The 20,387-nt window shown below is 52.7% G+C and overlaps 1 protein-coding gene across 3 annotated transcripts in view; it reads left to right on the forward strand.

Moving 5' to 3' along the window:
• Positions 1-20,387, forward strand: part of KAZN (kazrin, periplakin interacting protein) — a 447,423-nt gene that overhangs the window by 323,668 nt on the left and 103,368 nt on the right. For all 3 annotated transcript variants that reach the window (XM_058552953.1, XM_058552952.1, XM_058552950.1), the window contains exon 2: positions 2,189-2,380. In XM_058552953.1, coding sequence (XP_058408936.1) covers positions 2,189-2,380 — 192 coding nt within the window. The remainder of the gene's footprint in view (positions 1-2,188; positions 2,381-20,387) is intronic.

Below are 20,387 nucleotides of genomic sequence, written 5' to 3' on the forward strand. Positions count from 1 at the left end.
GCAAGACAGAGCAGGACGACCAGACCTGCTTTCGGGGAGCTGTGCCCACTGGGCACGCAGACTGGAAACAAGTGGGTCTCCCACATCAATAGGGGCTTCTGTTCAGGTTATCCAAAGTGCTGTCAAGTTGGAACCCCCCCACAGTGGTCTGAGGGAGGTGTCAGAGAGGGCTGACGAGGCAGCTGCTGGAGGAAAATCCGATGGGATGGGCAGTCAGGGCGAGTTTTCAGTGAAGAGTAAGGTGACGTGCTCTGCGTTTCAAAGGGCCCTTAGGCTTCTGTGGGGAGACTGGCTGGGGTTCAGGAGGTGCGGGATGGGCAGGGAGGCCTGTCTTCGCACAGGTGGCGGCTGGACCCGGTGGACAAGGTAACAGGGGCCAGAGTCGACGCCACCCTTTCCCAAGGGCTCTGCTTGTGGAGGAACGCCCTGTTCTCAAGGCCTCAGCTCTGCTCCCCCTCGGCCCGCCCTCTGCTCCCCAGACCTGGCTCGGCCTCGAGGCCCAGGATCCCCGAGGTGTGCACGTGGTAGCACTGTAGAGAATGCAGGGCACTGATAGAGGGTAAGGTGCCCAGGGAAATGGCAGCTGCCACCTTACCAGTATTGAGCGCCTCCTGTGTACACTGAGCTCATCCTATGGACCAGGCCCGTGTGAGGAGGGCCCCCTCCTGTGTCTCATTGGAGCCTCAAAACCTGATGAGGTTTGAACCCATTTTACAGATGGGGCATCTGAGGCTCCGAGGGGAAGGGACTTGCTCGTGACCACACGCCTGGTCAGTGAGGGAGCCAGACCGTAGCCCCCGTGACTCGAAAGCTGTGCTGCAGCCCTGCCCCTCTGTGACCCTCACAGGGGAGGACTGCACCCCTGACCCCCAGGGCAGTATGAGACAGGGTGGTGATAGAAGGCCCTCTGAGGACGTGGTGTGGCCCGTGTCACAGTGGGGAGGCTGCCACAGGAAGAATGGGGAAAGGGTGTTCCAGGTGGAGGGCGCTGCCGGGGCCAAGGCCCTGAAGCTGGAAAGCGCTTGGCCTGTGGCAGCGAGAGGGCCCAGGGTGGCGGGAGGGAGAGGAAGAAGGAGAGAGCCACGCGTGAGCTTAGTGGTGTAGGCAGCGGCCAGACCCTTGGGGCCTGCTTACATGAAATGTCAGAATCTCCTTTAATCCCTGAGGTGAGCATCCTGGCCCGGGTTTGCGCGGTCCTAGGGGTTCTGTCGCAAAGGTAAAGGCAGCCTAATGGGGCTGCTTTACCCCCGCCTCCAGCGCCTTCCACAGCTCTGTGCCTGTTGTTGCTCAGGGGAGCAGACCTGGATGTGGGCGTGTCAGTGCTGCAGGCCTGAGCTGGCTTAGGGACTCCTGTGCGACAAAGGTGCACCTTCTGGATACCTTCAGGCTCCCCAGGGCCTGAGGGACGCCGCGTTCTTGGCCTCATCCCTGGGCACTCATGTGTCTGGGGTTGGGTTTCGGTGCCACGGAAACCTCTGCCCACGGTGTCGCCATTGTGACCACTCATTAGACCCCATTTTCCTGCACGTTGGGTGTGAATGCCGAAGTCCCGTCTCTGCCTGGTGCCGGGCTCCTGAAGGCTGTGTTTTGTGAGATGTGTTGAGTGCGCCTTTTTAGGGCTGTTTCCTGAAAGTCAGACTAGTTGCTCAGGCTCTGGAGTCGGCCAGGTCTGGGTTCAAATCCCAGCTCTGCTGCCCACTAACTTTATGCCCTCGTGGAGCCTCTTCATCTCTCTGAGCCTCAACTTCCTGGTCTGTAAAGTGGGGCCTGGACGGTATCTGCCCCAGGAGGTTTGGGTGGGATTGAATGAGCTAATGCCCGTAGAGCATCACGCGGCGTGCTGCTGGCCCGTGGCTAGACTGCTGCTTCTGTCAGCTCTTGCTCACTTTTCTTCCTGCCTTTGTGGGGAGGAAGACCAGCGGCCATTGGAGTGGACACTCTGGGTGCAGTGACAGCAGCAGTGGAGCCCTAGAGAATGGTGGGCATCCCCCCAGGCACGCCCTGCAGGCTGGGGCTCTTTGGAATAAGGTGGTGGCTTTGGGGGTTTTCTCCCTGGCACACATTGTAGGAAAGGCCCTGAGTGCCGGGCAAACAGGAGAAGCCAAGGCACCTTGGAACTGTCTCCAGGAAAAGTGAGCCAGCGCGAGCCAGCGTGCCTGTCCGCTAACCGTGTGCCCTTCTCCCCTAGTGCTCCTGCGGGAAGAAGTGTCTCGGCTCCAGGAGGAAGTTCACCTTCTCCGGCAGATGAAGGAGATGTTGACGAAGGACCTGGAGGAGTCACAGGGCGGCAAGTCCTCTGAGGTCCTCTCGGCCACCGAGCTCAGGGTCCAGCTGGCCCAGAAGGAGCAGGAGCTAGCCAGAGCCAAAGAAGCCTTGCAGGGTGAGTGACCAGTCGGTGGCAGTTCCCTCCCTTCCCCTGCCTGGGGCACCAGGCGGGGTCCCACCTCTGCAGGGGGAGTGGCGTGGATACGGGGGTCTCCCAGAGCCGAGACCCCAGCCGAGGCTGCCGTGTCCCTTTTTGGATGGAATTTTGTGTCTTACGGGATTGAGTGCAGATGTCATTCCCTCCTCCCGTGCGGCCACCGCACGTTCTCCGTCATGGCCGGTCGTGGGGTGCCTCCCTCTGAGGCGTGAATGGTGGGTGGGCATCTTTGCTGATCCAGGATGCTGACTCAGCATTCTCGGGATCCTTTGGCACCTCCTCTCATGGGACAGTGTGGATGTGCTGGATTTTCTGCGGGGGGACCCGTCCGTCCCCGCACTTCACTCCTGGTCACTCTTCTCACATTGCTTGGTCCGGAGGAGCTCCCCTCTGAGAAGTGCAGTGTCCAGCCCCTGGTGGGGAGGGGGTTCAGAGAGAACGTGATGTGGGGGCCCAGGTGATCTTTTCCCGAGATGGACCACGGACCCAGAACCACCATGTGGCCAGTGTGTCTGTGGCCAGAAACTGCTTTAGGAAATGAGGAGACCAGTGGGCCCAGTGTGCAGCCTGCTCTCCTTAACGGCTGACCTGGGACTCCAGCGGCTGACAGCACCCCCTCTTGAGGGACTGCCTGCCTACACTCGAGGGGCTTGGGAGAAAGGTGGGAAGCCATCCCCTAACAGTGCTCGGAGACCTCCGGCATGAAACACTCGGGGAGAAAATGGCCTTTGGGGTCTGCCTTGATGCTCATGACCCCCCCTAGAGTCTTTGATTCTCCTGGAAAACAAAAAAGGCAATAAAACTTAGCAACCTGCTTCCACTTACCATTTTCTAGAACAATAAATACTCTTTGAATACTTCATTTTTGAAGCCAAAGCAGGTATATTGCTTTATTTCAGGCTGCTGTAGCAAAGAGACCCCAAAACAGAGTGGCTTAGAGAATCTGTTTATTTCTCTTCTGTAACCATCTCGAGGAGCATTTCAGGCTGGTGGGCATCTCTGCTCCCCTCGGCCTGGGAGAGACCCGGGGAAAGAGCCGAAATCGAGAGCCAGAGATTCCCTTTGGCAAGAGCTTGGTTGTGTGGCCACGCCTGGGTGCAGGGAGTCTGGGTTCCCATGTCCCGGCTACAAGTCTAATGCGGGGGGATTTTTCTGGACAGTTCGTCAGCTCTGCCATGTTGCCCTGACCAGGGGTGCGAGGTGAGCACACTGGCTAAGCAGGCTGTCTGTCCAACACCCACTCACCATCCCCCAGGAAGCCTGGGAGACATCACTAGAGGTGAGCCCTCAGCCAGGCGTTACAGCACCGTTGTGGGTTCTTCCTAGCAATGCATGCTACTCTCAGAGGCAGGCAGACCCTTTTCTCTTGGGGTTTGTCTCCAGTGGGGCCACTCAGGCAGTGTTCTGGGTGGTCTCTCCAGGCTGTCGCGGGCAGGTGGTACGTGTTATGGTCCAGCCGACATGGCATGATTGGGAAGTCGTTGTGCCGAGCACGCACGCTTTTTCTCTCTCCACGACCATCCAGCAGTCTAGGCAGATCTGTGCGAGCCGCCCTCCACTCCAGGCTTCCCAGGGGCCTTGTGACATCCCTTCCGCTTCTCAGGACAGAGACTCGAGTCCTAGGAATCTCCCATGAGGAAGTGCCGCTGGGCCCGGGCTGTGCAGGTTGGTGTCCTGTGGTCTCGCTGGGCTTTGTGGTCCTGTGGAGTCGGGACTGCCTCAGGAGGCAGCCAAATGCCATCTCAGCCACCTGTGCCAGCGCTTCTCCCGGGACAGAGAACCCTGCCTTCCATGTCCTTGGCCAGGCAGAGAATTCTCCCCCTCATTCGCCCTTCTGGACCTGAGAGGAGGAGAAAAACCTCCCTCAGCTGTTCCTGGGCCTAAAGGAATGGGCAGGGGAGTGAGGGGGGCTCATTTACCCCACTGCTCCCCAGCTCCTGGGACAGGCAGCTCGCCCTCTCCAGCCTCCGTTTCCTGATCTGAGTGAGGGGACAGTAACGGTGAATTAAATGAGGTGATGTCTGTGAAGGTGGTGGCAGCTTCTGCTCAGTGGGAGCTGGCTGTTACTGTGATGTGCATCCTTCTCTCTTTAGGGCACATGGCACGGAGCTGTGCGGGCGTTTCTTCCTAGCCCTGTGCCGTAAGATTTCTTATCTCACCCATGGTCCTCCCTGGGACCCAGAGATCTGCCTGATGGGGCGGCTCCTTTATAGAAACAATAATCTCATCAACAAGGACTGGTCCGTATTCGTTAAAGGAAAGCTTTATGGAGCGCCGACTGTATGCCAGCACTGGTGTAAGCACATGATCGGCCATTCACTCCAATCCTGCTAGGAGGTGCTAACCCCCTTTCACGGGTGGAGATGCCTGAATGAGATTCAGAGAGGTTAAGTAACTTGGCCAAGGTTACAGAGCTAACTAGCAGCAGAGTCAGAAACTTTTTCCACTGCCCCAGCACACCTCATCTTCCCTCTGGGGATGAAGTCGACCTGGCTGAGAGAGATGGGAGGCCCTTGTATCTCAGTAATGGGGACAGCAGACTCTGGAGTCAGATCTGGACTTGAATCCCAGTTCTACCACTGACTAGCTGTGTGGCCTTAGGCAAATTCCTTAACCTCTCTGAACCATAGTTCCCTGGCTGAGAGTAACAATAATAATACTTGTTTTTCTTATAATTGGGTCTGATAACAGTAGCTACTTCAGAGGGTTGTCATGAGGATTAAATGAGATATAAAGTTCTTGGCCCAGTGCCTAGTACCATTAGTGCAAATACTTAATGATTATCAGATGAGAGGGGCCCTGGCGGACCTCCTGGGATCTGCTTGGAGACATTGGTCTCCTGGTTCCCATTAGGAGTGGCCCAGACTTAGACCCCCCAAACCCATCTAAGCTCAAGGTCGGTATTCCCAAAGAGCAGTAAAGTGGACACCTTCAGCCGCCCCGAACATCCTGCCTGGCATCCTACAAAGTCATAAATAAGATGCTTCCTCCCCAGCCACAGCACGTGGTGAGCAAATTGCAGACAGATGTGGGCAGAAGGAGGCTGGGGCATGAAAAGGGATTTATATGCTCGTAATGAGGAGAAGGAGAATAATTGCACAAGCCGAGTGAGCGACAGATGTTGGGTGACACTTGTTAACAGCCAGTGTCCCTGCGATGGGAAAACGCAGAGTCCCCCAGAGACTTCCACTCGGGTGGGTCCCCACATGCCCACCCCCTGTCTTTAGTCTGGGTTTAGACGAGACCGAAATTTTCCAGCGTGTAAGAGAATTAGGAACTCAAGCAAATACCCAAAACATCAGCCCATGGTTCCAACCTCTGGCAAAGAATCAAGTTTGGGGAGAACAGGGTTTAGAAAGTTGCTTTGTTTCTTCGGGGATGAGTCTGGGAAGGTTTGGTTTGAGATTTTGGTTTCGCCGTGAGTTTAAAGGTGGAAGCCCTGAACGATTGTTTAAGAAAGAATGGTGTCATCATGTGTGCAAACATACCCCAGAGTCCCAGCATGACCCCAGCCCTACACACATGGGGGGCTTGTGGCCTGTGGGACCCCTTTGGGGTGTCTGTTGATTTCCTCAAGTGTCATTGATTTCTCCGAGAATCGAGGCATTGCAGAAATGATGATAATGAAGATTTGTTTCTTTCGTTTTTTAATCACTTAGCAGCATATCGAGTGTATTGAGCATTTTCCCACAACGATAAATACTCTTCAAAAACATAATTTTTAATGACTACGTAATGTTCTGCTGAATGGAGGCACCATAATTTATTTAGCCACTTCCCTATTATTGGACATTTAAGTCATTTCCACTTTTTCTTTTCGTTTTTGCCTTTATGTCACACCACACTAAAGATGTGTGTGTGTAAATCTGTTTCTTGGGGTAGCATTTCTCAACATTTCTGGTCTCTGGACGACTTTACACTCTTAGAAAATTGAGGACGCCAAAGAGCTTTTTTTTTTTTTTTTTTTTTGCTGAGGAAGATCAGCCCTGACCTAACATCTGACCATGAGCCTCCTGTTTTTTGTTAAGGAAGATTGGCCCTGAGCTAACATCCATGCCCATCTTCCTCTACTTTATATGGGATGCCGCCACAGCATGGCATGACACACGGTGTCACAGTGAGTCGGTGCACACTCGGCATCCGCACTCGCGAACCCCGGGCCTCCGAAGCAGAGCGCACACACTCAACCGCTTGTGCCACCGAGCAGGCCCCAAAGAGCTTTTGTTTATATGGTTTAGATCTATTGGTATTTACTGTTTTAGAAATTAAAACTGAGAACAGGTCTAAATCTTCAATAATTTATTATAAAATAACAGTAATAAACCCATTATGTGTTAACATAAATAAAATTATTTTTTAATGAAAAATAACTATTATTTTCCCAAGCTATAAGATTTGAGTGAGAAGAACAGCATCGTTTTACATTTTTGCAAAAACTTTTTAACATCTGACTTCACAGAGACTGCTGAATTCTCATACCTGCTCCTTCAGTCAGGCTACTTTGATTTGTTGTTTTGGTTGAAAATCTGGCATCACTCAGCTACGTAAAGGGAGAAATATATTAATTGCCTTATTAGATAATTGTGGGTATTTTTCTTTGATGCCATACAAAACTCACCAAGTGGTAGTTTCTCAGAGCTTTGCTGCAGTGTGGAATCTGAAAGTTTATCTAATGAAGGTTTTGAGCTCTGTTAACAACAGTCAAAGCCATTGGTCTAATTGGCACTTTGAATGGATGTTGTGCTCACACATGATTTTTTAACACCTAACATGGATCACCTGGAAAATATTGGTTCACTGAGTGATGCAGATCTTTGCAGTGTTGACATATGTCATTATCCACTATCAAAAAGTCACATTTGGGGGCTAGCCTGGTGGTGTAGTGGTTAAGTTTGCGTGCTCTGCTTCAGCGGCCTGGGGTTCGCAGGTTCAGATCCCAGGCGTGGACCAACACACCACTCATCAAGCCATGCTGTGGCGGCGACCCACATACAAAATAGAGCAAGATTGGCACAGATGTTAGCTCAGGGCTACTCTTCCTCACCGAAAAAAAACCCGTCACATTTGTTAACATCACCACCAATCTCATCAGAAAAGTCTTTAAGTCTTGAGAAGCTGTTAAAGTCATAGTGGCAGATCAAGTTTGCCAAAATTCTCATTTTTGCCTGAAAGCTCAAGTTTTATCATTGGCAACAAATATGGGCAGTTGTTTTCCTAGAAGTAACAGGCTCACTTAGTTTATTTGTGAACTTAGTTCAGTACTTTGCCGGATACCATAGTTAATATATTAGTGACTACTTCTTTCAAGTACAAATAGTGTTCTATGGAAAAGTGGCTAGTTTAGCTGGCAACTCAAACAGTCGCACAAATGTGTTTCCTCGAGACAGCCATTGTGCTTTGGTCTGCAGCAAAAGAGCTTTAAATGTACTTCCTTTTTATTAAAATATGTGTGCTCGGGGGTCAAGCTTTAATAAAATCAGTAACTTGTACTGCTTCGTTAAGGACACTCTTAAGTAAACCTGTCCCTTTTTTTCCCAACTGGTAGTGCATGGTGTAAAGAACATAATGACTGCTAATATGGTTTGATGCCGCTGCCGTGATTTCCACTAAGAGGCCGGCGTTTTACCCAGCGTTGCTTTTGCACCAACAGTGTAATTGCTAACAAGGTAGAAAAGGCAAATAGCATCGTAGTGTTATTATGCAAATAGTTTTCCTCATGGACCCCTGAAATGGTATCGGAGTAGTGGTGGTAGTGACAGCTAGCATTTTTGAGCACTTATATGCCACCCACTTTAGCTCATTTAATACTTACAACAAGCCTATGAGGTGGGCTGTGGATGTGCCAGGAGTACACAGCAGTACTTGATTAGAGCTGAGTTTGGACTTCAGCAGGGTGGCTCTGGAGCCCTTAGGGGATGCTGGCAGGGACAGAGAGGGTATTACTGCAGGGGGAACAGCTTGAGCAAAGCAAGAAGACCAGCCTGTGTATGGAGGTGGGAAGGGAAACCTCATATGGAAGTTCTGCAGTAGGGGGATGGTGGGAGATGATCACGGGAACCTCAAGGGCCATACCCAGAAGTTCATGGAATTTTGAGCAGGAGGAGGCAGTGTGAGAAGTGGGGTGTTTTAGGTGTCCCCATTTCCCTTTCCCACCCTCTCCTTGCCTTTGCAGCCTCATCTCTCCTGGCCCGTGGACGTATGTGTGGTTATGTACACGTGGTTCCTGGATGTGCCTGGGCTCATCTCCCTTCTCTCCCCTCTGGGTCTCTGCATTTACTCTTCCTTCTCCCCCTACCTTCTGATGGTCACCATATCTCCGTGTTCCATTTCGGGCTCCGCTTCCTCCAGGAAGCTTCCTGGACCTTCTCTGCCTGATAGTTCAGGGCCTATGGTTGACAGAATCACGCCCCCTCCTGCCCGCCCCAGATGCCTACATCCTAATTCCTAGAATGTGTGAATATGGTAGGTTAGGTGGCACAGGGGAATTAAGGTTGCTCATTGGATGTCCTTGAGATGGGGGGATTATCCTGTGGGCCCAATGTGATCACAAGGGTCCTTCAAAGTGGAAGAGGAGGCAGTAGAGTCAAAGTCGGGGACGGCGATGTGACGACAGAACAGAGGTTGGAGATTGAACGTGAAGACTCCGCCCGCCGTGCTGGCTTTGAAGATGGAGGAAGGGGCCACGAACCAAGGAATGCACATGGCCTCCGGAAGCTGGAAAAGGCCAGGACACAGAGTTTCCCCTAGAGCCTCCAGAAGGAACGCAGCCCTGCCCACACCTTGATTTTATCCCCGTGAGACCTATTTCATACTTCTGACCTCCAGGACGATAAGATGATAAATTTGTATTGTTTTAAGCTACTAATTTGTTACAGCAGGAGTGGGAAACTCATGAGGGCCTCTCCCCCTGTCCTTTGCAGCCCTAGATGCTGATCTCCCTCAGGACTCAGCACGCAGTGGGAGAGGTCTGTTTCCTATTGGGCTGCCACTTGCCAGGCTCCTGCGGGGCACAGCCCCCAGCACAGAGTTGGCCTCGTTGGCTGAACAAAGCATAGGATCATTGAGCATGGGGGAGAAGAAACGATGCCCAAGTGTCCTCTCTTTAGCAGAAGGAATAAGGTCTGTTGGGACTTTTTCCCTACCTCAGAGTGAGTCACCTGCCCTAGACCAAGCTCTTGGAAGGAACTGAGCCTTATTATTTAATTTGCTCATTCAACAAGCGTTCCCTGAAAACTTCCCCACCGTGGGACCGTGCCTGTAGGGCAGAGAATTCAGAGGCAAATAGGACCCAGGCCCTTCTCAGAACACATGCCAGTGACCTGCCTGGAACCCACAGCACACTCAGTGCAGGTTGGTTGAATAATGTTTTTTTAAGTGGCCAAGTAGGCCTGCAGATAAGAATCTTTGCCACAGACATTCCTGCTTTGAAGAGTTCTAGGGTGCGGAGACCATCTTAGGCCTTGGGCAGGAGGGGACACCAGTATCCTTACTTTCCCGGCAGGTGCAGCCACGCCCTGGCTGTCTTTGCAGATGTCACCAGGGCTGCAGACAGTGGGGTAGGAGGTGGCCCAGGTGGCTGTTGAATAGAATGATGTGTCATCGATGCTGGGGTGGCTCTGCCCACCTGCTTCCTTACGCATACAGCCTTGTGTCCACAGCGCTGTGTGGGTTTGAAAAGAGACTTAATATTTCCTGTTTCCCTTCCCACATCCACACTCCCTTCTTTGTCTCATTCCTTCCATCAAAGACATCTTCGTCTTCTGGGCAGCTTATCGCCCTGCATTGAATTTGGGGCTCCTCTTCAATAAGTCATACGCAGAAGCCACCACCGTGTCTTAGGCCGTCTAGCCTGATGGCCTTCAGGGCTGCTGCAGGGGGCCACCCAGAGCCAGCCCCTCTGTCCCACAGCCCTGATGCGGAAGACTCTGAGCTGGCAAACCTTGGAATTCAGTGGAAGCTTCCAGAGAGTTTTAACTCTACAGATAAAACCTCTTCCTAGTATACTACTGACTGCTTTTAAATACTGTTAACAGATCCCCCATGAAGGTTTCCTAGACTCCAAATTTGATCCGGGTGAAAATAATTTACGGTCCAGTGGAAGAAGTGCCAGAACCTCTGCTGTTCGGCTGCAGCTGCCGGCGGGGCCGTCTGTCTCCAGCAGTTTAGCTGCTTCACGTGGCCGCTTGAGTCCCCAAAAGGGCACACGTCCTAACGCACAAGTGCTTTTTTTCTTTAATAATAAAAATTTTCTTTTAGAGTAGTTTAAGATTTACAGAAGAGTTGCAGAGTCCCCGCATACCCACTTGCCCCCATCCTCAGCATCTTAGATACCGTGGAACGTGGCACACGCAAGTGCTTTTCAAGCCACTTCTTGCATCATCTTTGCTGGTGTCTCATTGGCCAGAGCAAGTCACATGACCAAGCCCAGCATCCTGTGGGCGGGGACACCACGAGGCTGTGGGTGCAGGGAGGCGGGGTCGTTGGCAGCCATCACCATGAATCCACTGCAGAGAGCATTTTATTTTATTTATTTTTTTAATAATTTTATTTATTTATTTTTTTTCCCCCAAAGCCCCAGTAGATAGTTGTACGTCATAGCTGCACATGCTTCCAGTTGCTGTCTGTGGGACGCGGCCTCAGCATGGCCGGAGAAGCAGTGTGTTGGTGCGCGCCCGGCATCCGAACCCGGGCCGCCAGCAGCAGAGCGCACGCACTTAACCGCTAAGCCACGGGGCCGGCCCGAGAGAGCATTTTAAACAGAATCTGTCCGAGAGTCTGGGGTTCTGGTGACTGATAATCATCACGTTGCAGCAACATTATCCCTTTTGACTCCTTTGCTTTTTATAGGGTTTTGTACCTGAGTGACTGGTGTCCCCTCTCATCCCATCTGGGGGTTGTCACACTGAGCCCTTGACTCTGAGTGGGAAAGGCAGCCGGTTCGGTCCCCTCCCCCAGGGTCCCCATCACCCTCCCCGCCCACCCAGGCCAGAATCCCCTTCTCGGCCCCCCAAACAAGTGCCCTTCTGGCCTCTCCTTCAACACTTTGGGTTCAATTCTCAGTAGATTCCACTATGTATTAATGTTCTAATCATGGAAATCTTCCATTTATCTTGAGAAAAATCAAAAGACTGGCTTGTTTGAAAATACACAGACACGCCCTGGGACTCACCCCACACGTACCTGATGCTTGTTTTGGAAACATGACCAGAGCCCGACCTCTCCTCCCTGTTCAGAAAAGAACTGTGCACCCGATTTTGTGGTTGGGGTGACTGAGGTGTGAGCACACAGCAGATTGCTTTTGAGTAATAGTCATCTCACCCAACCTTTATTTAGCCCTTGGAACGTTCCGGACACTCTCCAAACTGCTCTGTGTGCACGAGCTCATCCATCCTCCCAGCAAGCCGTGTTAGATGGGTAGTGTTTGTTAGCCTCAGTTTCCCCATCTGCAAAATTAGGGATGAGAGAGCTTAAGAATCGGATTTTTATAAGGTCTCCCAGCTAGTAGGTTTGGGGGCCAAGACTTGATCCCCAGTGAGTCTGGTTTCCAAACCTCTGTTTTTGGCAGATGCTTCTTTGATTCCAAGGGCCTTAGGGGTAGTCTTGGCAGTAAAGAGGAAGGGAGTGAGGTAGTGAGGGAGGAGCAGGTCTGGATTTGGGAGCACAGGGTTCTTGGGTGTCACTTAGAGGCCCCTGGAGGCCCCAGCATTTGTGGATCATTCCCAGCCTTCGCTCTGGGAGTCGTCCTGGAGAAGAAAGGCTTCACGGCAGGTCTTGCGGTCACACGAGCCTGGAGCCTCTCTTCCCGCTCCGCCTCTTTCCCTCTGCTGTTCAGTGAACTCTTCAGCCCCGGGAGATGTCAGTGGTCACGGCTGCCGCAGAGGCCGTGTTTAAGGTGCCGGCAAGGGCTGCAGGCCTTGAGCCTCTACTTTTAATTAATCCTCCCTCCCCTCCCAGGAGGGGTCAGAGATTGATCCAGCTGAAAGAGAACAGAATGCAGGGAGAGACAAGCCAGGCTCTCAAGCTGCCTTTCAAAAGGCACTGCCCGAGACCCTGTTAAATTCTGTTTGGAGCCGCGGCAGGTCCTTGTGCCCACCCCGCCGTGACGGGGTCAGAACGTGGCCCTGCACTGTGGCAGGAAAATGGAAGCCACACTGGCCTCCATCCTGGGAGAAGAGCTTTGGCCTGAGTCGGGGAGGGGTCCTCTTCAGAGGTGGCCTCTGAGGTGGTGCAGGACACCCGCACTCCGGGGCGGCCAGGCTCAGCTGGGGTGCTCGGTGCCCGTGGACGCAGGGTCCAGTCTAATGGGGGCCTTGACCATGACTCTCCTCAGCCCTAGTTGGCTGCCCAGGGGATGCTGTCCTGTCCTCAGACAGGGACGTGGGGATGAGCTTCCTTCCTGGGAGAGCTGCCCAGGCTGATGGTCGGTCAGGAAAGGAGGAAGCAGGGCCTTGTGGGCTGGAGTGAACCATGGGGTGGGGGCGGGGGAGCAGGGATGACACAGTCTCACTCGGATTTAGCAAGCCTGATCGAAGACCTCTCGAGGCCAGCCCTGCGCCGAGCCCTCCACACACCTCATCTTCACGTTATCCTCAGAACGACCCTACGACGTAGGTGGAGTTAGTCTGACTTTACAGTTGGGGAAACTGAGGCTCTGAGAGTGTCGTACAGCCTGCAGGCCTCCATGTTTGAATTTGAAGTCCCACGCCTGACAAGGATCCCTTGCTGCTGCACCAGTGTTAGTTTCTGATCAGTAGAAAATCTCTTCAGTGTTAATAAAATCTTACCTAGAACCCTCTCACTTATTCATTCAACCAACACTTGTTGAGGTCTTACTATTTGCCAGGCTTTGTTGTGGGCCCTTGGAGTATGTCTGTGAGAAACAAGAGAAAAGATCCATTTCTCCTGGAGCTTATGTTTGAGAAGGGTGTGTCAGTTCCTACTGCTGTGTAACAAACTGTTCCCAAATCTTGATGGCACTTTTTTTCCATCTCCTGATTCTGTGTGTCTGGGTCTTGGTGGGGCTCAGCTGGGTGACTCTCCAGTTCCACGTGGCGTCAGCAGGGGTCCCGCAGTGGCATTCCACAGGAGAGTCCAAGACGGCTTCGCTCACACGTCTGGTGCCCTGGGGGTTGCCTGGGCTCAGCTGGGACCGACAACCACAGCACCCAGCGGTGGCCCCTCCAGCGCAGTAGTCAGACCTCCTATATGGAGGCTCAGGGCTCCCACAGGGACGGTGCCAAGAAACCCAGGTGCAAGCTGCAGGGCTCCTTATGGCCTGGCCTCAGGTGTCACTTAGCATCACTTCTGCCACATTCTCTTGGTGACAGGCGAGCCCCAAGGCCAGCCAGACTCCACATGTGAAAAGCGTGTGGTATGGGAGATGTTACCGTGTCCATCTTTGCAAAAATACCATCTGCCCCAGAGGAGAGGGAGAAGGCCAACAGTAAACAGTGAACGTCATGGAAACGAAACCGCATGGTAATACTGTGGGAATGTAGGAATTTTACAGTGGGAGAGGATGTGACCCAGCCTCTCCACTCCTGGTGTTTACTCACCTAGGAAATAGATACCCAACAGAGGCTTGTCCCCAAATGGTCGTGGCAGCTTTATGCATGATAGCCAGAACCTGGAAGCAGCCCGAGTGTCCGTCGACAGAGGAATGGATAAACAGACTCTGTGTCCTACAGTGGACTTGTCCATTGTCGTAAGCTATAAAGCAGCAGACTGTTGATACATGCAACAGCGCGGCGGGTCTCAGAGTAGTCACGCTGAGTGACAGAGTCCAGAGAGAAAGGTATGTCTTGTGTGATTCCATTGACGTGAAACTCTAGAAAATGGAAACTAATCCGTATGGTCAGAAAGGTCAGTGGTTGCCTGGGGGTGGGAGGAGGGGCAGGAGCAAGCTTTCCCAGGGGAGGAGGACACTTTTGGGGTGATGGATGCATTCGCTGTCTTGATTATGGTGGTGGTTTTCCAGGTGTGGACTTATGTCAGACCATAGCAAATGGTGACACGATAAATATGTGCAGTTCATTGTATGTCATTTATAATCAATAAAGCTGTTTATAAAGAGGGTAAGGTGGATTAGGAGTCCTGGGGCTGGGCGTTTTGGGGTGGGCACATTTCAGTACCCCACAGGCCCCATCACTCAGGTGGCCTCTAGCTTTGCCTTCTTGCTCTGCCTGCGGTCACAGAGGTGACCCAGGCCCGAGTGGGCAGAGTCCTCGGCGCCAGGCTGACCGTGCCGCCCAGCTGCGAGGAAGCGGTGGGCGAGAAGAGCACAGTCTGCAGAGCCCTGTCCTGTCAGGGCCCGGCACCCGTGGTTTCTGGGCTCACGTTCCAGGAACAGGCAGAGCCCAGACATCCGAAGCTACATGTGCTTGGCCTGAGCTACCAGCCCAGCTCTTTAAATAGCTCCGACCACAGGGACTGGCCAGCGGCTGAGACAGAAGCTGCTAACAACCAGGCGAGCTGGACTGGCCATCGTGCCCGGAGCCTGACATGGGGGCATCAAAGGAGGAGAGGCATTTTCTGGCCCACTGAGCTAAAAACTCAGAACAGTTTAGAAAGGAACGTTCTAATCAGCTCAGGGCCAAGTAGTACGGTAGAGAAAAGATGGAGGTTAAAATCCAATGGCTCCATAACATTTTAAAAAATAATATTTATATTTAATGTATATATAATTAAAATAATATATATATATATATATTTATTGAATATTTTTATGGGCCAGGAATGCATGGGCTACAAATCCCACGAATTATCCCAGATATTCCTCCCCATTTTTCAGATGAGAAGATTGAGAGACAAGGAAGTAACTTGCTGGCGGGTGGAATTTAAACCGAGGAAGGTGTGCCTGGCTCTAGGACCCATGTACTCTAGCCAGTACCCTACACAGCCCCACGGGGAGCCTGCTGCTGTTTGTTTAAATGGTTAACAGTTGTTTTTAATGATGAATCATTTGTGATGGGGATCTCGGGGACAGGCTGGGCCTGTGAGTCAGAGGCAGTGGGGCACGTCGGAGCGGGCAGTCAGGAGGCCGGAGTCCAGGGCTCTCCATCAGTGTTGCCCCAAGCCCGGTAGGCCTCGTCTGGAAGATGGGAGGGTTGGGCTGTGTGTTCTCAGGAGCCCCTGTTGTAGCACACCCTGAGCAGCATACTCAGAATGCAGGGAAATTACCTATGTGGGGAGGGGTCAACCCAGCCTCTGGGAAAGCCAGACAGCTGCCCAACGCTGCCAGCTGACTGCAGAAGTGGTAAGAGAACAGCATGTCACCGGGTCACACTGGCTGGGCCTCTGCCTGCCTCTGGGCCTCCCTCTCTCAACCCAGCCCAGAGAGAAACCTCAGGACCTGTAACACCCACTGCCCAACCCAGCAGCCCTGAGCCCACTGACCTTTGCAGCCCCTGAACTCTGGCGAAGTTGCTCACCCACGAGCTCTGGCCCATGAAGATCTGGAATTGTGCTGATTCAGGCCTTGCCAGCAGAGCACGGTGCCCAGGGAAAGAAAGAGGTCTTTAGCAGGAACCCGTGGGCTCAGGCAGGAGGAGGGGGATGGCCCAGGGCCAGTCAATATCCCTGACCCCTGCCAAGCCTCGGGAAGAGGCTGGACCAGGTTTCTCTTGGTCAGTTTTCCCTCTTAGCCGCCCTGGAGACGGGGCCAGCTAGACAGCTAGGTGGGCCTTGGCCATCTGGTGCTGTTAACCCTTCTCTCTGCCACCCGGTGTCTGGCACTGGGCTCAGCACTTGGCAAGGTGCTCAAAACATGGGCCCTGAGGTGAAGGCATGAGATGGAAAACACGGAGGCTTTGGGACTGTCACGGTCAGGGTCTGAGTGTATTGTCTCTGCATCTCTGTGACTAATCCCATTCCTGCTGCTAAGCAGTAAGCAAGGCTGGGGAAGAGGGACGGAGCAGAGACGGGACATGTGCCAGGCCCAGAGGGCGGGCACCCAGTAGGTGCTCAGGAAGTGGGTGAAGAGCAGAGAGACGGCCCACTCTTCACGTGTCCATGCCCACGGTCTGTGGCAGATTCTGGAAGGTCCTTGTGCTTGGGCGGCATCCCTCAGCCTGGCTTTTCTGGTTATGCGACCTCTTGGTGCCATCCTGAGCGCTGACCTCTTGTCTCCTGCCAGAAGGACCCATGCACTGCGTCGTGCTCCCCTGCCTCTGAATCATCTGGGGAATCTGTGCGCCTGCCAAGGAGTGGTCTGGGCGATGGGGTCAGTGGAGAAGAAGGAAGGGCACACCCTTTCTTTCTTCCTCATAGTTCAGGTGACTGCACGTTGGGGGAGACTGGCTTCCTTCAGAGGCAAAACAGGCTGGGATGGCCCTGGGTGGCGTCTAGGGGAGAGAGGGGCCAGAGGGCTCCAGCCAGTCCCGCCAAAGCAGGGCTGTTTTCTGGCTGGATCTCCCAGAGGAGGGTGGCTTTAGAGATCTGCCTCAGGGGCTAACGGCTCCCACGCTGACCAGGAGGATTCGGGCCAGCTCTGCATTGCCCTGCCAGCCCCAGACCGCTTGCCCGCCCACCTGGGCAGTGCCCAGTGCTGGCCAGCCTTTGTTAAGCCTCGTATCTGCTGTGAGGTGCATGTCGGCATCTTGAGGGCAGTTTCTGTTCTAGGCAAAGTGTCTGCCCAAGGGCTTCTCGCTCCCTCCCTTTCCCAGCTGCAACCCGTTCTTGTTGAAGACCGCTGTTTCCTTGGGCAATGCGCTTTGCTGGCAGGGCTGAGTCAGAACAGTTCTTCTAGATCTTCATGGTCCAGAGATCATGGGTGAGCTACGTCTCTGGAGTTTGAGGCTGCAGAGGTCAATGGGTGTCGTTTGGGAATGAGACTCTTTAGAGGCCTGTTAGAGACACTGGGTCCAGGTGGAGAGCAGAAAGAATGAGCTGGTTGGCGATGTTCTGCTGAATGTCTGGATTAGCAAAAGCACTTGGTAACTTCACTGCTAAGATTGTAGGGGGGAGGTTGGAGGTGCGTGATCACACAGATGGGACTGTTGTCTCCCCTCTTCAGATGAGAAGTTGGTGAATAGCCCCCCTTTCACCTTTTTGGGATCTTCCATGTGACGACCCTGGAGTCAGTCTTCTTCTTTTGTTGGATTTCTCTTCATCTGTGAGGGTTTCTTCTTCCTACTCTTCTAGAAGTTCAGATCCCCAGGCTGCCAGCAGACTTACAGGGCAGCTTCATGCTGGTGATTGGTGGCCACTGAATGTGCTTGAGTTTATGCAGGTTTGAAGCTCTGCCTGCTGTGGGAGCTGGGTCGGGGAGGCATTGCTCCCCTGCAAGTGTGAGGGCTTTCCCAGCAGAGGTGGGCTTTCGGAGCTGCTCCTGGAAGGGGGATACGATGCCAAGGCACAATGGCCTCTGTTGCTGTTCAAGGTTTCTTAGTAGTAAATGGAAAAGATGGTGAATAATTGGGGCGTGGGAGATATAAGGAGAGGGCAGTGGTCCAAAACGAGGGAGCTTCGTCTCTGCCGTGTTACACTCTACGTAGGTGCCAGGAGCATTCCGTATTCAAACCAAGCAAGTAGGAGATAGTTATACAGGGAAGGGAAGGTGCTCTCCGTGGTTCTGGGTTCAGCCCAAGTTCTCAGGAAAGAAATGAAAAATGGAAGAGAGCGTCCTTTACCGATACCTACAGTGAGCCAACACCCGAGAAGGCGAACAGTAGCTTAGGTAATCCTCCCACCGTCCTACAAGATTAGTTCTCTTCTTCTTTTTCTACATGTGAAGAACAGAAGCTCAGAAAGGTCGCATGACAGGCCCAAGGTCATGTGGGTGGATCAGGCTTGGTGTCCTCTCTACTTGAATTCGGACAAGTTGCTCAACTTCTCTGTCCCCAGTGGTCCTCTCTGTCCTCATGGGGATCACAATAGCACCTACCCCGTGGTTGTGAGGATTAAATAAGATGATTCATAGAAAGAGGTTAGAACAGTAAGTACCTGTTTATTAAATATCAGTTGCCATCATTTTATTATTATTCTTTCACCAAGCTCAGAGTGACTATATAAATTTATTGTCCAAACTGGGAGAGTTTTGCAAGAGAAAGAGGGCCTATTAGAAGTTGTGCTGGGATGATAGGCGTAAAGTGGGACTGTCCCAGACAGACAGGACCTATACCCTGGACCAACAGACAGGATCTGAGCAGATGGGTGGGTATCAGGCGGGCACTCCAGGTCCTGTGGGGGCTGGATGCTCATGGTGTACACAGGTGACCGTGAGGTGGCCGGGGGCCCACCTGTCGCACTGGATAGGAGGAGTAACAGCTCTCCACCTGAACCTTGGCTCTGCTGCCCAGAAGCGCACCCGTGCTGCTGCTCCCGGGTCGTCTGCATGCTCCAAGACTGCCCGCCCACCCAGCATCAGGATATACAAGAGCACCGAGGGCCGCTCCTTTCTTTATGAACCTGAAAAAGACATGGTCCTTACCGTGACAGGGAGGCACGGGGCATCTCGGAAACCATTGGGATGCCGTGATAGATGAGAGGGAGTAGAGGTAGAGAAGGAAGCTATTAAATCACGGAGCGCCTCTTCAGTTGACACCAGAGGCCCAAAGCTTTTGGGTGGCAGCTTCGGGAGGAAGGATGAGGGAGGCAGGGTGGGACCGCTGGAGGAGGCTCCTGTCTCCTAGCCTGCGTGGCTTCTGGGTCAATCTCAGCAAGAGCATGTGGTGCCTTGACAAGGCGGCGTTTCCAGGCAACGGTCATATTCACCCACATGGCCCGTGTCTCCCGGTGGAACACGGTGTTCCTGGGGGCTCAGGTTCCCAGAAGGGCCAGAGCAGCCTCCCCTACAGAACAGTGGGGTCCCAGAGATGCTGGAGAAGACCTTCTTTCCTCAGGCAGGGAGGGCAAAGTTGCCAGGAGCTGGAGGCCATGCTTTGTGAGGGGAAGTGACATGCCCCAGCTAAGCTAGGAGCTGGGGCCTAGACCCGGGTCCTAACTCCCAACCCTGAATGCTCACTGGGGTTCCTCACTTTTTACTGTCTCTTCCTAAAACAGATTTCTAAATTTTTTAGTGGAATCTCGACCCAGTAGAGCAGTTCTATACATAAAAGATCTTAGCTCAAAAAGTATAGGCCGATCACCAATCTGTGGATTGTGAATGCATATTTTTAGGTATTGATGGGACTCCTACTAGCCTATATGGAGTCTGTGCAAATTAGAAAAAGGCGTGTAGACAGATTAAGAAAAGGCGCCCCATCACATTGAACACAGTCCTCCTGACCCCTAACCTGATGACCAGCGGCGCCTGTGTGTGATTGCATCTCTAGGGGGTCATAGTCCTACATTAAACTGCACAACCTGACAAGCAGAACACCATCTGGATTTCAGCCCCCACTCAGCTAACCTATCAGACACTTTAGGGCAGTGCACAAGACGTGCAACTGTCTGTGGCAGCCCTGGATGTGAGTCATGGCCATCTTGGCTGGTTGTGGTTGGCATAAGGAGCAATTCCATCTTGATTTTGTCTTAAGAATTTTAGGATAGAAAAGGTGCAGCAATGCGTTTTTACTGAGTTTTATTCCAAGCCCTGACTTTGCTCAGACTAGAGACCCAACCATGTCCCGGGTATGGTGTCCCATCCACGTACCTTTCTTACTTGGATAAAGTAAGAAATGAAGTGTCTGTTAGAAGGAACTTATCCTGGCCAGCCAGCCGAGGTCTAGAATGGGGTGTCCTGTGGAGGGAGTTAACATTTATTGAACACCTACTGTATGCAGGGCTCTCTGCATACATGATCCCATTTGATCTTCATAGCTGGCCTGTGAGATTGGTCCTGAACTTTACAAATGAGATAATTGAAGCTCAGGGGTGGAAGGAACTTACACAGGGCACAGAGCTGGGTGGTGGTGGAGCTGGGATCGGCGCTCGGCCCATTCTGGCTTCAGACCCTGCGCTCCTAACCTTTACACCATAAGGACCAAACACCTGTCTGTTGACAGCTGCAGTCCCTGAGCCCTTA

This window comes from Diceros bicornis, chromosome 13, assembly GCF_020826845.1.
Source record: "Diceros bicornis minor isolate mBicDic1 chromosome 13, mDicBic1.mat.cur, whole genome shotgun sequence".
In the NCBI taxonomy this organism is placed as follows: Eukaryota; Metazoa; Chordata; class Mammalia; order Perissodactyla; family Rhinocerotidae; genus Diceros; species Diceros bicornis.